The following is a 19,604-nucleotide window of genomic DNA, read 5'->3' as shown; positions in this document are numbered from 1 at the left end:
ACTCGCGAGAGTATCGAAGCTCCGTCATCAGCAACGTTCACGCGGCACGTTCGCGGCGTTCGCGCGTAGGAAACAGAAATTGATTGGTAGCACGCAAGCGGAACGGCGCAGGATTCAGGTTGCTCGGGTGATCCAAGTCATCCAAGGATCAGGCAGGATCAACGGGAATCGCGGAGTGGGTGCCGACGTCAGGATCGTGATTCGAAACTGTTTGAAATCACGCCCGCGTTCCGGAGCTGCCGACGCGGAGGATCGATGATATTCCTCAAGAATGACGTAACCTGACGAAAAAAGACGCACACATATTCCTCCACGAGCCGCCGAGCTTGAGCAGCCTGCTTTCAGGTTATGTGTGCCACCGTCGCCGTCGCGTTGTCGGTGAAGCTGTCAGATTACGAGTGTCTACCGTGCGCCGTCCTCGAAGAGTTTCGCCCATAACCTCGTAAATCTTTTTGCTCTATCGTTCAAAATTGCATTGTACTTGATCGCAGGGAATGTCATGTCGTAATTACGTTACACTGAGTGTATTAAGCAGACGAGGATCCAACGCATGGTGCATGTGATCGTGTTGACATTTAATATAATTTTCTGGAAAATCAGTTAAGATAATTATTTAAAGAACTTATATTATTATCTATAATTTTTATTTTTTTTTGTTTCATTATCTTTGCTAGTTGTATACTATTATTTAACTTTTATATGTACTTTTATTTCTATATTTCTATTACAGAAACCGTGGGAGAGACGACTGCATTACAGTGCAGGAGGGGAAAGTACAATTTGTTTGAAACGGCAAAGAAACAAATAGCAAAATGGTTTTTGAGTCAATCATTGCAGAGCTCCTCAATAAGGTGCTCGGCGAGTACATTCAAAACTTGGACTACACACAGCTCAAAGTCAGCCTCTGGGGAGGTAGGAATGTGCACGATAATTCTGTCTCTTCTTCTGGTTCTTAATAATCTTATGTGAAACACACCATTTGTTTGCAGGCGATCTCGTGTTAAATGACTTGTTAATAAAGGAATCTGCGTTGGATGTACTGGATCTTCCAGTAAGATTGGAATATGGACGTCTAGGTATTAAAAATCATGTTATGTATTGTATAATAATTTTATTTTAATAATGACACAAAGTTGCATGTAAAAGCTGCAAAGTAAAACAGAACAGTAATTACTAAAATGATTACGATATGCAAAAAGTGTATGTGTGTAATTGCTATTTCTATAATGTTCTATTTTCCAGGAAAACTGATACTGAAGATCCCCTTCAAAGACATGTGGAACGGCCAGATTGACGCAATAGTTGAGGAGTTGTTTATTCTGGTAGTGCCTACGAGTCAAGTTGCATACAATGAGGAGAAGGAAACGAAAGCACAGTTGGAAACTAAGCGGGCGGAACTTGAAAGAGTGGAGAAGAGGAAGCAGTTAGCGGACATCAAATGTAACTATTTACATCTTCTAGAGACACAGATCTTTATAGAGAGTAGAATCGAGATCCTCGTGAGTGTTGATACTAAGTTTACATAACTAAATAATTTTAAATAAATTTGAATTAATTTTCTATTTTCTATTGAATTTTATTATAATTCTTTAATTTCCGTAGCACAAGAAAAGCTGGACGACTCGATGGTCGAGAAGCTAGTCGCTCGTATGATCAAGAACATCCACGTGGAGATCAAAAGAATCCATGTTCGGTACGAGGATCACGTCACCTTCAAGGAGCACCCGTTCTCCGTCGGCTTCACCCTGAACACCTTTATTCTGGAAAGTTGCACAGACTCGTGGGAGACCACCGGCAATTTGAAAGATATGTACGCCATCCCGCAGATCTTCAAACTGTGCGGTTTGGACGGACTAGCTGCCTACCTCAACACCGGCTTGGAACAATATAGCAAGAGCCCGCAATCCTCCTATTCCACTCTCTTCTGCAGCGGTATAGCAACCATGGACTACACTCCGCCCGGTTACCAATACATGCTGGGACCAATCAACATCAAGTCCAAACTTAGGCTTAATCCTAAACCAGAATCTGATGGCAGCAACTATACTATCCCTAAAGTGAGACTTATTTTCAATCCACGTTAAATTCTCTAATATAGAAAAATAATAATAAATAATAATAATAAAATTTTAAGTAGTATTTCCTATCTATTGTCAAACACATAATATGAAAATTAAAGTAACTAATAAACTAATGTTAATAATGTAAAAATAAATTAATATTAATAAGAACACGTTTGAATTTAGCATAAATATACTGCCAAGTTTATCTAATATAAAAATATTGAAAATTTCAGATACATAATAATCAATTTGATATATGTTTTGCAGGTATGGTTGGACCTGGAGATGCAGAAATTGCGGATCGGCTTGACGAAGCGGCAATATCAAACGCTGGTGCGGCTAGGTGAGGGCCTGGACCAGGCACGGAAGGCTGCGCCGTACCGAAAGTATCGGCCCAACGTCCCGTACCGTGGCCACTATAAGGAATGGTGGCGTTTCGCGTATACCTGCGTCCTTGAGGAGACGGTACGACGATGTCGTCGCAACTGGGACTGGGATCACATGAAACAACATCGCGATACCTGCCGCGCGTACGCCGAGGCTTATCAGACGAAACTGACGACCAAGAAGCTGGCAAAGGAGATCGAGGAACAGCTGACTCACTGCGAGAAAAAGCTTGACATCTTCAATCTGGTGATCATCCGGCAGCAAATTGAGATGGAAGTAGAGAGACTGGCAGAAAGGGAGAAGAGTCTGAAGGCGCAGCGGGGGTGGTTCGGTTTCTTGTGGACTAGCTCGCAGGCTGAGGAGACGAAGGAGCTTAACTCGGCCGCGGCGATCATGCGCAGGTACGATTCCAACATCTCTTTTGATCTAATTCGAATTTTTTAATCAGGCTTTATAATTTTATATGCTTTATATTTGATTTTATAAGTATTTTATAAGTTTAAATACTTATCAAAAATGTATAATTTGGTAGAAACTTTTATGTAAAATCTTGTGTGTCTTAAAATTTTTAATAATGTTATTTACGATGTGAATATGATGTCCAGATTCGAGGAAGCGATGACGCCGCAGGAGAAGGAGAAACTGTATCGAGCGATCGATTATCAGGAGAATAGTACTCCCGCGCACTACCCGGAGACATACGAGATGATCGACACGCATTTCTTCCTACACGGCCTGCAGATCTCGCTGCTGGACACGGACAAGAAGCACCCGTGCGTTCTGGACCTACAGCTGCATGGCGTACGAGTGGGATTCAAGTCGCGGCCATCCGCGAACGCGATCCGCGTCACTGCATCCATCAGCGACATGAAGCTGCTAGGCGCGACGCAAGATGATCGTGTGCCTTCGCTCTTCAATCCAGGACATGGTAGTTCCGACAGCGCTCTGCTGTCGGTATCCTACGAGAAAAATCCAATCGACAAGCTGTGCGGCGATCGCGTCATTGTTAATTCGCGATCCGTCGATATCATCTACGACGCGCAGACCATCATAGAGCTGGTTAACTTGTTCAAGGTGTGCCATCGTTTCATCGAACAGCGCGAATGCATGTTATAAAATTTTTGTTTATACATGTTATTATCTCTATATAGATAATTATTATTATATAATAATTATTATTAGAGATATAAATTATAGATATAGATAGAAGCCTGTATCAATTAAGATTTTGTGTTTAAACGTTTAATTATTATCTATGCTTCTTGATAAATTGTTGAGCTATTGCATTTTATAGATACAAGATCCTTCGACGCTGAATCAGCTGCAATCAGCTGCAGCAGAACAATTAGAAGGCTTGAAAGAAATGTCGGCACTTGGATTAGAATATGCGATACAGAAGCATTCGGTGCTGGATATACAAGTAGATATGCAGGCCTCACAACTTATCGTACCGTACGGCGGTTTCTACGAAGATTCAAAGGCGCTGATCGTCGTGAATCTGGGCAGCCTGAAGATGCAATCCTTGCAGGAAGAGAAGACCGAGATGAGCGGCGTCACTGTCAAGCAACTAGTTAGCATGGGCAAAAGCGAGGAGGAAGTTCTGTCACATTTGAGAGCGCATAGCTACGACAAGTTTGTTTTGAAGATCGTCAACTTCCAGGTAATAAAAAATCATCATTACGTGGAATAGTTTTAAAAAGAAAAATCATAAATATTATACAAAAAAGATAAATAATTAGTGATTAGTAAAAATTGCAGCAAGATTTAATTCTACAATCAATAGTTAAATAAGGAACAAATATCATTTCTGTAATCAAATATCGATTTGAGATATTCTTATAGAAACATTACTTTGACATAAAATTGATTTATAATTAGACAGAGTATTGTTTATTAACGTCGTTTTAATCTTAACGTCGTCACATTCAGGTGCTGGTAACATTGCCGGACGAAGAATGGCGAACTGCGTTGGCGGGTACCGAAAGCGCCCTAACGTTGCTGCATCCGACGTCTTTGGAGATCCAGTTCCACAAGTGTCTGGTGACAGACGACCCTCTATTGCCGAAACTGCGGCTTATCGGTCACTTGCCGTCGGTGGCGGTGAATATAACGGACGTTCGGCTGCTGCAAGCCCTGTCAATCGCACAAAGTATCCCCGTGCCTGAGGAGGAGAAACCCGCAGAAGGCCAGCGAATCTCCCTCTCCAAGTCTGTGTCACAGCTCTCGCTCAAGGAGTTGGGAACGACGATATCCAGCATCGCCAACAAGAAACAGCAGGAAACGGACCCTGCGCCGATGAAGCAGACCATTGATCTGGAGATGAAATTCGAGATGAAGGAGTTGACGCTGTCAGTGTTCAAGCAGCAGGATGATAACGTATCAGAATTCATCAGGTTCGCTCGCTTGGCAGTTTTATTATTTTAATATAATATAATTTATAATATAATCTAATATATAGATATATTCCCTTCAGATTCCAAGTGTTGCAACTGGAAGCGGACATGCTGCAACGTACGTACGATCAGGAGATAAAGCTGCGACTGGGCGGCGTGCAGATCCGGCAGCGTCACGAGGATCAAGAGATTTTCATGGTGAACACGCCAATGTCGGCCGGTCGGGATGAATATTTGATCACTGTGAAGTATGTGAATGTGAACAAACGTTCGCCGGAGTTTGTCACGCGGCACGGTTCCGTCGTGAAGTTCCTGCAGCTGGAATTCACCTCGCTGGACACGCTGCTGCACCAAGAGGCGCTCATCGAGCTGCTGCGGTTTAGCACGTATATCCAAGATCGAATGGACTCGCTCGGAGGCGCTCAGAAGAGGGAAGTCGAGCGTCGCCGACCGACTCAATTGGCTTCCATCCAGGAGGAGACTTCCGGTTTCCTCAAGGAACAGTTACAAAGGCAACGGCTGCGGCCTACCGGACGGCGCAGAAGGCAAACGGTGGAGTGTATCGACCTAAAAGTTACCGCCAACATCAGCTCGATCAATCTGAAGATCTCCAGCGCCGCCCGGGACATCACCGCACTCTACGTTGAGGGCATTCACTCCAGTTTTCTCAGCAAGTCTTCCTACTTGCAAACGAACGTCGAGCTATCGAATATCAGCATCAAGGATCTCAATCCTGCTTCTATGTACAAGGATATCATAACTGTGGAGGGTAATGAGTCTCTGCAGGTAAGCGCTTCCACATTTCTTTATCGTTTTATATAATAAAATAAATGTTGTTTTGTGTCATACAATTTCATTAATTATTTTCATATCTTCAAAATCGGAAATTTATTTTTGTAGATATCTGTATAATATTTTATTTATAATACCAAGTATTTTATATATTTCAGTTTTATACTTTTTAATTATTTTTACCTTTTAATTTCAACCTTCATTTTTACTTTGCGCAGGTCAAAGTAGTGATGTACAACATTGAACACTGGGAGACGGATAAGAACAACATGTCCGTCAGCTTGACGATGGGTTGCCATCGTATTGTCTTCCTGAACGCGTTTGTCGGCAGCGTGATGAACTTCCTGAACAATTTCCAAACCGCGCAGAAAGCTATCAAGGACGCGTCAGCGGCAGCGGCGGAAGCCGCGAAGACGAACATCAAGGACGTTCAGGAGAGCGCTTCTCGCATCGAACTGAACATTAATATCAAGGCGCCAGTCGTATACGTGCCGATGAACTCCAAGAGCGAACACAGTTTAATGCTGGATATGGGTAATCTTAAAGTGTGCAACTCCTTCAAGAAACTGGAAGCGACGAACGAGCAGACCGGCGAGTACCCTATAGTGGACGACATGAGAATCGATCTGCAGAATCTCAAGCTATCGCGAGTCCGGCAGAACGTGGAGAAATTCACCAGCGAAAACGAGGTGTTGCTGTTAGAACCAGTGACGTTCTCATTGCTGATGAAACGGAACTTGTCCACCGCCTGGTTCACTTCTATTCCGGACATTGACATGTCCGGCAGAATGAACAAGATCAATCTACTACTGAGCAAAGAAGACTATGCTACGATTCTCAAAGTGCTCGAGCAAAACCTGAGTGAGACTTTCGAAGATCCTAAACCAGTGCAAGCTGTGCCATCCACCGTAAAGCCAGAACCTAGCGGAGAGCTACAGGTGAATAATAACCACAATGAAATATTTAACAATTATAATTGCAATATAAATTCAAAATTTTCTTTTCTTTTCTTATTGCATTGTTTGCAATAACAATCGCTAGTTTGATACACGACTTCAAGAGAGGAATGGAATAATCATGCATCATAAAAATCAAACATTACATTTACAGTTTAAAAAATTTCACAGTTCAATATTTGAAAAGATTAAACTTTTATATAATAAATAATAATAAATAATCACAAGTTCTCACTAATCGTTTACTTTCCGTGTTAAGATGCAGCCGGCGTACAAATACGAGGTGGACACGTCGCGGGAACAGCCGCCAACCGACACGCAGGAGCAGCTGCATGGACACACGTCTATAAAATTCGAGTTCATCATGGACAGTCTGGTGATCAACCTGTTCACCGGCGGCTCCAGACTGTTGCAGTCGCAGACGTCGCCGCTGCGCTTACCAGAGAACGGCCTGGCACGTTTCAGCCTCACGCACTTTGCCGTGAAGGGTCGCGTATTCGCGGACGGCCTGCTGGCCACGTCGATTCTGCTGATGAACTGCACGTTGGATGACACGCGGCCGAGCCGGGAAGGTTCACTGGTACGGATCATGGAGCGAACCAGCAACGTATCGACGGCGGTGTCGGCCGAGAATTCCGACGCCAAGTACGGCTCGAGAAGCATGCTGGACGTGACGGTGCGCCAGAGCCCGAACGACACGTTCGCGGACGTGCGGGTGTTTTCGTTCAGCATCATCGTATCCCTCGACTATCTCATGAAGATCAAGGACTTCTTCGACGTCGACACAGCTAACAAGACAACTGCGCATCCCTCGAGGAGTGAAGGGGCAATGGTGACGAAAAAGAAGCAGCAGCCAGCACAGTCGCAGCCTCAGCCGACCACATCAACGCCCAAGATGCTGACGGTGAACGTACACGTGGAGAAACCGGACATCATCCTGCTCGAGAACATGGACGACATCAATTCTAACTGCATAGTGCTGAATACAGAACTGTTGTTGAAGGTGCGCATCATGGGGGAACATCAGGTGATCACGGGCTCCATCAAGGATCTCTCTCTGTTGACGGGCATTTACAATCCTGCAAAGAGAGCCGACTGGATCTATCAGGTACCTGGATAGATATATAATTTATATTTATTACATTAATAGAGAATTATATGTATATGCTTATACATAAAATATAGAATTCGTAAAAAATGCGATCTTTTATAAATAATAGCTTTCTTAGGAAGATACATAGATCTATATTTTACACATATATATAAATTATAATAATTAGAGTAAATAATAATATTTTATTAATAAATTTAATTAATTAATTAAAGAATAATTATTAATTAATCTGACAGGTATTGAGACCATGCAGCATCAGCGTAGCCGGTTCCACGCCGGAGGGCAAAGGGTTGCACTTGGAAGTCCGTTGTACAGACATACACATCTCCGTTTCGCCAGGTAATTCTTTGATTGTCTATGCCAATTAATTGATAGTGTTAATTTAAAAAAGCGATAATTTGCAGGTGTAATTGAAATATTGAGTAAGGTCATCCACACGGTGACGAAGAAGGAGGAAGAAGACAAGGAGATCATTAAACCTGAGCCTAATTATGAAGGGCTGTGGATCATTACACCCTTCGAGGAGAATGATTACTGGTTCCTTAAAACAGGTATTAATTAATCTACATTAACTAATTATCTAATTAACTAAATATCAAATTATGTCGATTAACAAGAGTTTTCTTTCTTTTTTTTTTAGAGGTTGCGATGGAAGCGCTCGAAGAATATACGTATCCAGAAGACGAGGTTGCAGCAGCGTATAAACCGGAATTGGCAATTGTTTCGGCACCGACGATCTTGTTGACTTTGGAGGCGGGTGTCGGCAACAAAACTCTGCCGATGCTGTTGCTTCATGTGGGCTTCCAAAGTAACGTCAACGATTGGAGCACAAAAACCGTAAGTGATTTTCATTGTCATTGTTATCTGTGAAAATGTTTGATTAACGTTTAGTATAATTACATTATCGAACGTGAAACGTAATTTAATTAATGACTGTATGATATCTTGCGAATCGTATTCACAGATGAGCATGGATTCTACGATGTCTGTGATCATGGCGTATTACAACAGCCGTCTCGCGCTATGGGAACCATTGATCGAACCGATCGAAAGCTTCGATAATGGTAAACGCATCTCAACACCGTGGGAGCTGAAAACGAAGGTAACTTCTCCTTCATTGCTCTTTATTATTAATACCACTCACTCGTTACATTTTTACCAATTAATAACATTAATAACGTTTTGTCAGATTCAATTTAACGACATTCTGCTGGATTCGAGAGGCGCCAGCGCAGTCAGTCCCTCTTCAGACAGCGAGCTCGAAGAGCTACATCAGTCCACCAAGATGTCCATCGATGTTACGTCATCCGTAAGCGCAATTTAATCAACGATAATGCGAGCAAAGTTTCATTAAAAATATATAAATCTATCTTTTCTCATTCTTGAACAGGATAATCTCGAGATAACTGTGACGAAGACGTGTGTGGACGTATTGAACCAATTGGGTCAGGCGTTCTCGTCGGCTATGGACACCAACAGGAAAGGACCCACCAGGAAGATGGCACCGTATCTGCTGAAAAACGAGACTGGCCTTGCGATGATACTTGATTTGGAGCACAGTCTCTTCAAGGTCAGGAATCTCTTCAATTGCAATTATTTAATAGTACTTAATTGCTTAAATTAATTAATGCAATGCTTATTAATATAAGCACGTTTTTGTCAATGATGACGCTTACAGATCTTCGAGGACGGATCGAGAATAAGAGACCACAGCGACACGTATATGGAAGTGATTCTCGAGACTGGTGCGTCGATAGAACTCGCGCCAAAGACCTCCAAGTTGGACGCGCGTGTACTCGAGCACTTGAAGGCGGAAACCGTGAAGGACAGTGAAGACAGTAAATTCGCCGTGTCTGTAAGTTGATAATATAAGTCAGATGCAAAATGTAACACGTAGAACTTTAACTCTTTAACAATCGAAATGTTACAGTTCAAAGGTATTCAAGGCAAATTGGCAATACCCGTGCTGAAGGCGGACAAGCGATTCTTCTCTCTAAAGCATCGCAAGGAGGGTTCCGAGGAGTGGGGCATCGTTTCGGACGTGATCGTGGAGGAGGGCAGTACGATTGTCACCCTCAGAAGCATACTTCAGGTACGAGGGAGAGAGACTGAACAGCTTCATTACTTCATAACGATGAATATAATGTGTCAAATATTATAAGATAATTTTATTTACCATTTAGCAATCAGCTTTGGTTTGTATTGTGCGCATTGTAGGTCCATAATCACTTCGCCCAACCGATATCCGTTTATTACATGACAAAACGTGGCAACGAGGTTGAATGTGTGGGCACCGTGGCGCCGGACGAGAAGCTTAATTTGCCATTGGACGCCGTATACACTCCGACTAACATCTACTGGTTGTTCTTCAGCGTCGACGGGTAGGTTTGCACTTTTCATTAACTGTGACATTTCTTCACCTCGGATATTGAATATACGTAGTCATTATGATATACATATCTTAACAAAATTTACTCTTTAGATATATGGTATCGGTCGAGCCGTTCATCTGGAAGGACCTACAAAAAACAGTTTCCATGACGAAGCTACTGAAATGCGAGGCTCGTTCGAAGCAGGACGTCACGGAACCGTTTTACATTCAGGTCGACATTTTTCTCGTATAGAATTTTCTTTGTGAATTATATGTCGAAATACAGATGTAGAGAGAATTAATATTAACTGATATTAATTAAGTAATTTGGTGATAGTAACTAATACTATTTGTTATTGATAATAATTAATAGAATAATCAGGCATATTAAAGAATATATACTTTTGTAGGCTGTGGGAGAAATCGAACAGGTCTATTTCGAGAACACCACTCGTCATACCATGGCTAGTACCGTCTACAACGTGCACCTGTATCCGTCTGCGTACTTGAAGAATTTCTTGCCCATTGACATCATCATCTGCTTGCCTGACAGCGTTCAAGAACATTTGCTCGAAGCGAGTGCCTCTCTGCAACTTCCCACGATTGATCCAGCCAAATCGAGTATAATTATCAAGGTATTATTCTGTGCTAATTGAGAAAAATTAAATAAAATAGCACTTTGTTACGAAAACTGCTTTTAAATTATAATAAAAATTTAAAAAAGAAGAATAAACTAGGAACTATTTAATAGAAGATAAACAATGTTTGATACAGTTACCCAATTATCTGGAGAAAGACTGGTCGTGCAGGGGCGAAATTATGGCAAACCCGCCGGAGTTCGCGGTCTGGTCGTTCGAGTCCTTCGATAGCGCGCAGAAAGTAGTCATGGACCTCGGAATGCATACGTCGCACAAGCATGGTTCAATCATCATGGAACTGTATTGTCCCTTCTGGATGTTGAATAAAACTGGTTTGATGCTGTCGTATAGGGTACGTAAATAGCAATAGATATCTTTTATTATTTTTTTACTTTTGATAAAAACTTTTAACTTTGCCTTTTTTTCGTGGGTGAATTGCAGTTTATCACCATTTTATTACTGTTTAAGCTTGCTATTACAAAATTTTTGTTCAAAATTCTTTCTTCTTTAGAGAGCATTCTTTTCTATCAGAGAGATACACTTGGAATATAAAATCTTTTTTTTTATGCACACTCTTTTTGTCGCACGTTTGCTAACTTCCATTTCTTTGCTCGATTTTTACCCTCTCTCTCTCTTTCGTGTTTTTCCCCGTCAGTGTTCTGCGAAATTAATCAGTACTGCATCTTGCCTAACCTGTACTCTGTATTGAACATGCTCCGTTATTTTACAGAAATCAAGTAAAGGTGGCAAAGAGCACTCGAGTCCGATCAAGGTAGAGATTCCTTGTTATCGTGTCGCATTACTGTGCTTCTCGTGTAGATGGATAGTTTGATTCATAATTATTTACGAATAGCGCTTTCAATCTCTGTAATTATGGGAGGTTAAATGTAACTCGCTCTCATTTTGTGACGTAATTATCAAATGAAATTATTATTATCTTCGTCGAGTGGATTTCGTCGTTTAACTGTCTCTATTCGTGGGAAATGTATGTGGGATACGTCTTTCAGAAATTCGTTTCCGCTATGAAACCCCATCAGCAACGCGCACGATACAGGAAGAGGAAAACGCGCGCGGTGATGCATTTGTTTTACTTCAATACTATTAATTTCGCTATTCTCGTGCTCGTCTTGCTTCGCGAGACGCGACTGTGTTGTGAAGTAACAATCGTCTAACGGTTGTGTGTCATCGAACTAATTGCCACAACCGCGTTGTTTAAACATAATGCCTAATTTATTAATTTTTAACAGCATTTATCCAACGCAGCCTTGGGCACATAAATCCTTTATTTTATTTATGTATATTCACGAAAGCTATATCATCATGTACAGTGTGCTTTATCATGCTACCTTCTCTCTCACTCTCTCTCTCTCTTTGCTTCCTTTGCGTTGCCTTCCTCCAATATTTTGATTATTATGTTTCTTTATTTAATGATAAATATTGCTATATCCCATTATTTATTATTGTATTCCAATCCCACAGCGGTTTTAAGTTTCTGAGCATGTAAAAGATATCCTAGCTACAACAAAGTCCAAAGACAAAGCTTGCTAATGTATAGCTGTACAAAAACATTTGCTACTTGTCCTATTAACTGCATGGTGCATCGGAGAAATAATTTTAGACGATTAAAATGTAAAAATTAATTCATGCTGATTGTTCCTTCCAGACAACGGACGATTACTTGAATGTCCTGTACCATCCAGAGCATTTCAAGGGACCGATTCTGTTCTCATTCCGCTCCAAGGCCTTTTTCGGCAAAAAGAAAGCCATGATCAGAGTGGAAGACGGGGAATGGTCCGACAAATTCTCCATCGATGTCGCAGGTAGCCAGGGTGTAGTGGCGTGCAAGTACAACGGAATGACGTATCAGGTTAGGTGTAATTCGTTAATTTGTTTTATTATATTGTATTGATATCCGTAATTTATTAATTTAGTAAAATGTTATGTTCCAAATTGTATTTGGAAAAACGTATAAAATGTGCTTATATAAAATATAAAATTATATCTTTTGTTATAGATCGGCGTGCACAATCAACTTACCTACAACTCGTTGACCAAGCAGATCACATTCACGCCTTATTACATACTCATTAACAACGCCGATTTCCTCATAGAATGCCAAGAAGGCGATCGACCAGCCGATCCAACGATCAAAGTATGTTCATTAAATACAATTGATGTAATTGTTATATTGTATGTGTAGAAATGTTTTACATAAAAATTGCTTTTTATAATAATACTATATTACTGCTGCATATAGGTGCCTCCTGGCGAGTGCGCAGCTTTGTGGCCTCGAACTGAGCACGAGAATAAAACCTTGAAAGCCAAAGTCACTGGTCAGCCTGAGAAGACTGCAGCGTTTATTTACACTGACAGTCACACGACTCTGTTGAAATTGGACAATAAGGTAATGCGAAATCACAGTTACAGAAATTAGTTATTATTAGAAATTATAAATCATAAATATGACTTATAACATATGAAGATGAATACTCGACTGCAGAATGAGTAACTAGGTTTAAGTTTTTAATCATTGAGAAGTTTATTTGTTACTTTATTTAAATATTTAATATCATTTCAACACTTTAACCAATTAAATTTGATTTAATAAAATAACTTTAAATATTTAAATACACTTTAAACTTTAAATTATAAATAAAAATGAAAATTAATTAATTGAATTTCATTTAATAAAATAACTTAAATAATTTTAATACTGTACATCTCTAATCTATTTCGAAATCTATTTAACAGTACGGAGGAATCAACGTGGACGTGCAAATGAACGAGGGCGGCGTTTATATCTCCATGTCGGGCTACAGTTCAGGCAATGCGCCGGCTTTGATCATCAATCATACGCCACATACCATTAATTTCTGGGAAAAAGGCTCGATTAATGTCAGGTACGCGTGGAACGCGCCAAGAAATTGATATTTGCTTCAAACTGAATTATACAACGAGTATAATTATTTTGTCAGATTTGTTCAATACTGAATATTGAAAATCAACAGATCCGTGCAGTCGTACAACAGGATGTTTTACACGTGGGAAAATCCGGCCGGTTCGCGGCAACTGATCTGGGAAGACAGTAACGGCAAGGAGATCGAGAACAAACTTCGTAAGGTGAAGAAAGAGATCAATGAACAATTTCATCAACGAGACAGTGTCGCGTCAAGGGCGAATCTTCAAACATGCTTTTATTCTAGGACAATCTCGGTGCCTTCCAATTGCCCGACATAGACCAGGAACTGTATTACGTCTCGTTCCTGGACGGCACGCAACGTGTACTTTTATTCACTCCGAATTTGAAGATCGCCGAGGATTGCCAGTTGGCTGGTGATCTGGAGATCATAGATCAGGAAATCACACTGAACATACACGGCATCGGGTTCTCTCTTGTGAACAACATCACCAAGTCCGAATTGCTGTACATGTGCATCGCCAGGTAAGTATTCCTCGAAACACAACGCAGATTTATTAATATTAAAATATCTAGTAAAATATCGTCTTCCACAACATCTTTAAAATCGATAATCCAATTTTATTTAATTAATTTTTAATTTAATTTTATTTAATAATTACTCGTCTTTATAATTATCTTTATAATTACGTCATTGTAAATTGATGATTCTTTAACGTAATTTAGTTCTGGAATTATATGGGAAACACGTAAGTCTCTTGGCGGACGATGGCGAGCCTTGAATGCCAAAGAAGTCAATGCCATTGAGGAAGGATATCAACGTTACATCAAAGAACTGCAAATCGGCAAGGATGCGGATTATCGAGTGATGCTGGAGCCCAAGTTGATGGTAAGAATGTTCAACGATTTTATTAATTCTAATTAATTCATTAATAATTAAATCGCTTTTATTGTTTTCTATAATTTTTTTATTTAATTTTAGGTGGATTATCTGAACATGGAAATGCTGCGGCCGCATCGCAGATATATGCGACGAACCTTTCAAACTGGACTCTGGTTACAGTATCGCACCTCGGCGCATCAAGTACAATTGCATGCGAAAATCAACAAGCTCCAAATCGACAATCAATTGTCGGAGTGCGTGTTTCCAGTCATTTTGGCTCCGGTGCCGCCGCCGAAGAGTGTCACACAAAGCACAGGTATTATTAATTATTTACTTGATACGAATGGAATTCTTTTCCTATTTTATAATAAAAAGAAATAAAATATATGCAGAATATTATATATATATATAATTTTCAAGTTCTTCATGAGTTGTTGTGATTTAATGATACTTATTAAAGAATTATGCATTTAAAAAATTTGTTTATATTCTTTCTGCTCATCTTTGTAGTGATGAAACCTTTCGCGGAACTCAGTATGGTCAAGCGCCTGTTGGAGCACAGCACCGTGCAACAATTCCGATATTTCAAGGTTCTCATACAAGAATTCCATATCAAGGTAGACATTATCTTCATAAACGCAATAATGGGTCTTTTCGAAGCCGACGAAATCAACGATGCGGAAGAAGTAAGTCATAGAATACTCAAATACATTCATTTAAAGTTTGTTCCTCAAATTTTACGAGTAGAGAACATTTTCATCAAATATATCGCGCAGATACTTTAATTCACGTACTAATCTAATGTTGCAACATTGTTATATTAATTATTTCTAAACGTTCGTTAAAACCTTCTCTAATTTATTCTAACTTGTGCTGCCAACTATTCGTTTTAGAGTGCTCTCTTCCGCAAAGATATGAAACTGGTGAACGAACCGCTGATGTACCATGTCAGTCTAATCACCACAGCCGAGCAGAAGAACTTTTTCGATCTTCTGCATTTCTCACCACTGAAGGTTCGTGTTTCAATACTGTGAACACAAGTAGCAATTATTATTATCTTTACTTTAGCATCGAATTTTCTCACGGTTCTTTTATCTTCACTTCGCAGATACACATCAGCTTTTCAATCGCTGGTAGCGGTGGAGGACCCTCCGCGCTGCCGCAAGTACTTAACGTATTGCTGCAAGGAATCGGCGTGACGTTGACGGATATCAACGACATTGTGTTCAAGTAAAGTATCTATCTTATGCTCATCAGCTTGTTAGAAACAACTTTCGTTAACGTGCAGTTAAGAGAATCTTCTCAAAAGATATATTCTCAATGATTAAATGAAGAATCCTAAAAATTCAAGTCGCAGAACTTTGTAATCTTTTGTATTCAAGACAGAGATCTTTAATCGGTGTCATTCTCCTCGCTCGCAGATTGGCGTATTTCGAGAGAAGTTACGTTTTCATGACGCACAAGCAACTCATCTCCGAGGCGTCCACCCACTATGCGGGCCAAGCGATCAAGCAGGCGTACGTACTCGTGCTGGGCCTCGACGTGATCGGTAACCCGTACGGGCTCGTAATTGGAACTATGAAGGGCATCGAAGATCTGTTCTACGAACCCTTCCAAGGAGCTATACAGGGCCCGGGGGAGTTCGCGGAAGGTCTGTTCCTCGGAGTGCGCAGCATGCTGGGTCACACCGTCGGCGGAATGGCCGGCGCTGTATCGAAAATCACAGGAGCGATGGGTACGGAATTGAAACTGTTTTTGCGATTTGTGCAACTTGCTATTTTTCTATGATATTTTAATAAATTTTTACATTTAGTATTTCTCTAATATTTAACGTTTTCTGCTACATCTTAGTCTGATACTTCTTTCCATCTTTTGTTACAAACTTTTGCAGGCAAGGGTATAGCTGCTCTGACTTTCGACAAGGACTACCAGCGAAAGAGACAGGAGCAGCTCAACAAGCAACCTGCCAACTTGCAAGAAGGTCTTGCACGAAGTGGAAAAGGCTTAGTAATGGTAGATTTACAAATTAATTAGGCTGTGCATTCATTGATTTATATGTATATGAATTATTTAATTATTTGTTTTGTTCCTGCAACAGGGCGTAGTCGATGGGGTAACGGGTGTGGTAATGAAGCCCATATCAGGAGCAAAGGAGGAAGGAGTGGAGGGATTCTTCAAAGGATTCGGAAAGGGCGTTGTTGGACTGGTTACCAGACCTACTGCTGGCGTTATTGACTTTGCTAGCGGCTCTTTTGGAGCTGTCAGACGGTACGAGCAATTAACTGCGCAAAGAAAGTCTTAATAATTTTATTAATGAGTATTAAAACAATCAATTGAGACATAAAACTATCTCCAAAATTGTATATAATAGACAATTAATATTTGTATGGTATACTACACATTTTTAAGTTTTAATATGCATTTTAGAGCTACCGAGTTAAACGAGGAAGTAAAACGGGTACGTTCGCCCAGGTTTCTCCAACCGGACAGTCTTGTTAGGCCATACATAAAGAATGAAGCCGATGGCAACAAGATACTGATGGTAAGGCTTTTATTCTCCAAGTTCACAAACTTCAAACGTAGTAGTTTTGTTTCTAGGGTACAATTTTTTATATTCTTCTACAGAAGATTAACGTCTTACCTTCATACAGAATTATGAATGAGTAAATAATACTGTGGTACAGTATTATATAAACATAAGTCGCAATGATGGAATATGTAAAACCAATTTCTCCTTTAAAATTTCTTCTGTAAAACTTAGTTTTATTCACGTAGAAAATCAATCGTAAAGACTTGTGCGAAACATGCGAAATCTCTTTTGTATTTTATGTAGGAACTGGAAAAGGGAAAGTACGCAAACACAGACGTTTATTTCTATCATATGTACCTCCACAAAGACGTGCTGCTGCTGACAGACAAAAGATTGTCGTACGTCGAACACAGCGATTTGTTTGGTGGCTGGCGGGTTGGTATTGATTTTTATCAATTGTTGTACCTTCATTTTTACTGATTATTCTTCATTTAAGCTAAAGAAACTGTTACAATGTCCTGATTTTATAATATTCTCAACTGCGCCAGGTTGAATGGACTCACACATGGAGCGAGTTCAGCGGATCACCCAAGATCGTGGAGAAGGGCGTGCAGATCTTCATTAAAGACGCTAGCAGGAAGAAGAAACTCGGCGGTTTATTCGGCAATGCGGATCAGTCGAAGATACTTTTAATCGCAGATCACAATATTAAAGAGGTACACGGCAAACTATTCTCACATACCTTTTTGCAAAAGTATTCTATTTCATCTCAAATATTAAATCTTGTTAAATATTGCTACTAAAATTTTAATATTTATTTCATCTACAATTTTATTCAAAGTTTTTGATCTTAAAAATATCATTATTATTTTTTTTTGTCACATTCGATGTTTTCTCATTCGATTTACGTTTCTTTCCGCAGTTGTTATGCAGTAAAATTCAAGAGCAAATCAACCAATACGGAGTATAGTACAGCGACATACAATGCAACTTTGAATACAGGAAAGAAAAGAGGAACGAAGAAGAAACGAAGCTGCTTTACTTCCCAAATGCCTCGCGAGCGATTTCGTACAATTTCTATGCACATTTTCTATGGACACTATTTATAAGACTGATATATCATATAGCGACAGAACAGGGAAACACCAATTAGAACACTGAAAACTAGACACGAAAGACTATGGAATCTTTTTTACTTTTCTCACGCGATTGTTCGCAAGTTTTTTGTTGTCGGTATTGTATTATCGAATGAAACATTATAGATTGGTGCAACGACTTTGCCGTATCTGTCAAAATTAAAAGTGGAATATTACATAGTTTCTATAGTGAATTTTTATTAATCACGATAAATCATTACTTTACATTTTTATTGTTTAAGAAGAAGAAATTTGATAGCTCTTTCCGAAAGACTCCAATCGACAGTGTTTTATATTTGCCATAGAATTTATACGCAATCGGCAATCGTCTGTACCAATCTAGTAACATAGAAATAAATGCGAGAGAATAATCATTTTTAAATTTATATTTGTAAGATTCCACGCTCCACTTACGACCGAGTTTTTTAGCCGCAAAAAAGTTAATTAACCATTAAGTTAACCATTTTAATCGTATTATTAGAAACTAGATTTACAATAATTTACGATAGCCACGGAATTGTATTGATTGGAAATCTTAGAATGACAAGCTGAAATTGGTCAACAAACCTATCAGAGTCTTTTAAGTTGAATCGTTAAATGAACCAGTGAAACAAAATGATAGAAAAATTTCAAGTCATTTACAATCAATCGTACAAATCAAATTAACGATACAAGAAGATATATATATAATATATACTTGTTGAAGTAAGCGAAACTTTTATTTAAAGAGATCGAATGAAATATTCTATATCTACGAAAGCTTAGCATCACATCAAGAACTGCATTGTTAATCCTACCGCAATCGGCAAATGCAAACGAGTCATCGTTGAAACTAATCAATAATCAAAGTAAAATTGTGTGCTTTATCCTCCTCCTCCTCAGAATATTTGATGGAGTTGTTAAGAAATTTGCTACGAATATCATTGATGCAACGAGTAGAGAGAAACACATTGTTAAGACGTGAGAAATTTTATTACTGAGCTTTAACGCCTAACTAGTGTGCACCGGAGATATTTCTACCTCGTTTTATTAACGCTTGTTAGTATAAATAAATATATACGTATAAATATATGTATATATATATATATATAGAGTATATACGTGTTGAATAGAATCACACTCGTACTGTACATAACAACCGGATTAACTGATTTTCATAATTAATCTTTTCGTTGCCCAGTTATGTTACCTCGGACAGTTTTATTTAAAACGATAACGGAAAACGTTATCTATAACTAATTTCACTTAGTTCTGAAACGTTTTTAAAATCAACTAATTTCGCGTGATGCTTATTACGTATATATATACAGCGTGTACCAGTGTTTGGTATGTATTTTATTAATTTAACTTTATTACTCTGTTGTGATACGCAATAAAGTTATTACAAATATTTTCCGTACTCTGCGTGTGAATTATAACATCTT

The 19,604-nt window shown here is 39.5% G+C and overlaps 1 protein-coding gene across 3 annotated transcripts; it reads left to right on the top strand.

The window, feature by feature from the left end:
- The first annotated feature begins 59 nt into the window (after window positions 1-59).
- Window positions 60-19,570, top strand: LOC105279687 (vacuolar protein sorting-associated protein 13). 3 transcript variants are annotated; one of them, XM_026971510.1, is made up of 44 exons: window positions 60-442; window positions 731-912; window positions 990-1,076; window positions 1,243-1,440; window positions 1,603-2,057; window positions 2,331-2,851; window positions 3,056-3,524; window positions 3,745-4,110; window positions 4,380-4,843; window positions 4,924-5,629; window positions 5,854-6,573; window positions 6,851-7,699; window positions 7,942-8,044; window positions 8,110-8,256; window positions 8,346-8,542; window positions 8,670-8,807; window positions 8,895-9,014; window positions 9,096-9,275; window positions 9,384-9,560; window positions 9,636-9,797; window positions 9,923-10,086; window positions 10,188-10,308; window positions 10,487-10,711; window positions 10,851-11,066; window positions 11,445-11,486; window positions 11,722-11,787; window positions 12,378-12,581; window positions 12,729-12,866; window positions 12,972-13,118; window positions 13,466-13,614; window positions 13,723-13,834; window positions 13,918-14,156; window positions 14,358-14,520; window positions 14,614-14,830; window positions 15,025-15,200; window positions 15,408-15,527; window positions 15,623-15,744; window positions 15,936-16,249; window positions 16,406-16,527; window positions 16,613-16,782; window positions 16,942-17,056; window positions 17,348-17,479; window positions 17,593-17,760; window positions 17,967-19,570. In XM_026971510.1, exons 2-44 carry the CDS (start codon window positions 813-815, stop codon window positions 18,012-18,014), a joined length of 9,849 nt encoding a protein of 3,282 aa, XP_026827311.1. In that variant the 5' UTR covers window positions 60-442; window positions 731-812; the 3' UTR covers window positions 18,015-19,570. The 3 variants fall into 3 exon arrangements, with proteins under 3 accessions (XP_026827311.1, XP_026827312.1, XP_026827313.1); XM_026971511.1 differs by lacking the exon at window positions 11,722-11,787 and having other exon boundaries at window positions 61-442; XM_026971512.1 differs by lacking the exons at window positions 11,445-11,486; window positions 11,722-11,787 and having other exon boundaries at window positions 61-442.
- The last annotated feature ends 34 nt before the right edge of the window (window positions 19,571-19,604 follow it).

This window comes from Ooceraea biroi, chromosome 7 (assembly GCF_003672135.1).
Source record: "Ooceraea biroi isolate clonal line C1 chromosome 7, Obir_v5.4, whole genome shotgun sequence".
Lineage (NCBI taxonomy): Eukaryota > Metazoa > Arthropoda > Insecta > Hymenoptera > Formicidae > Ooceraea > Ooceraea biroi.
This window is presented reverse-complemented; position numbering and strand designations above follow the sequence as displayed.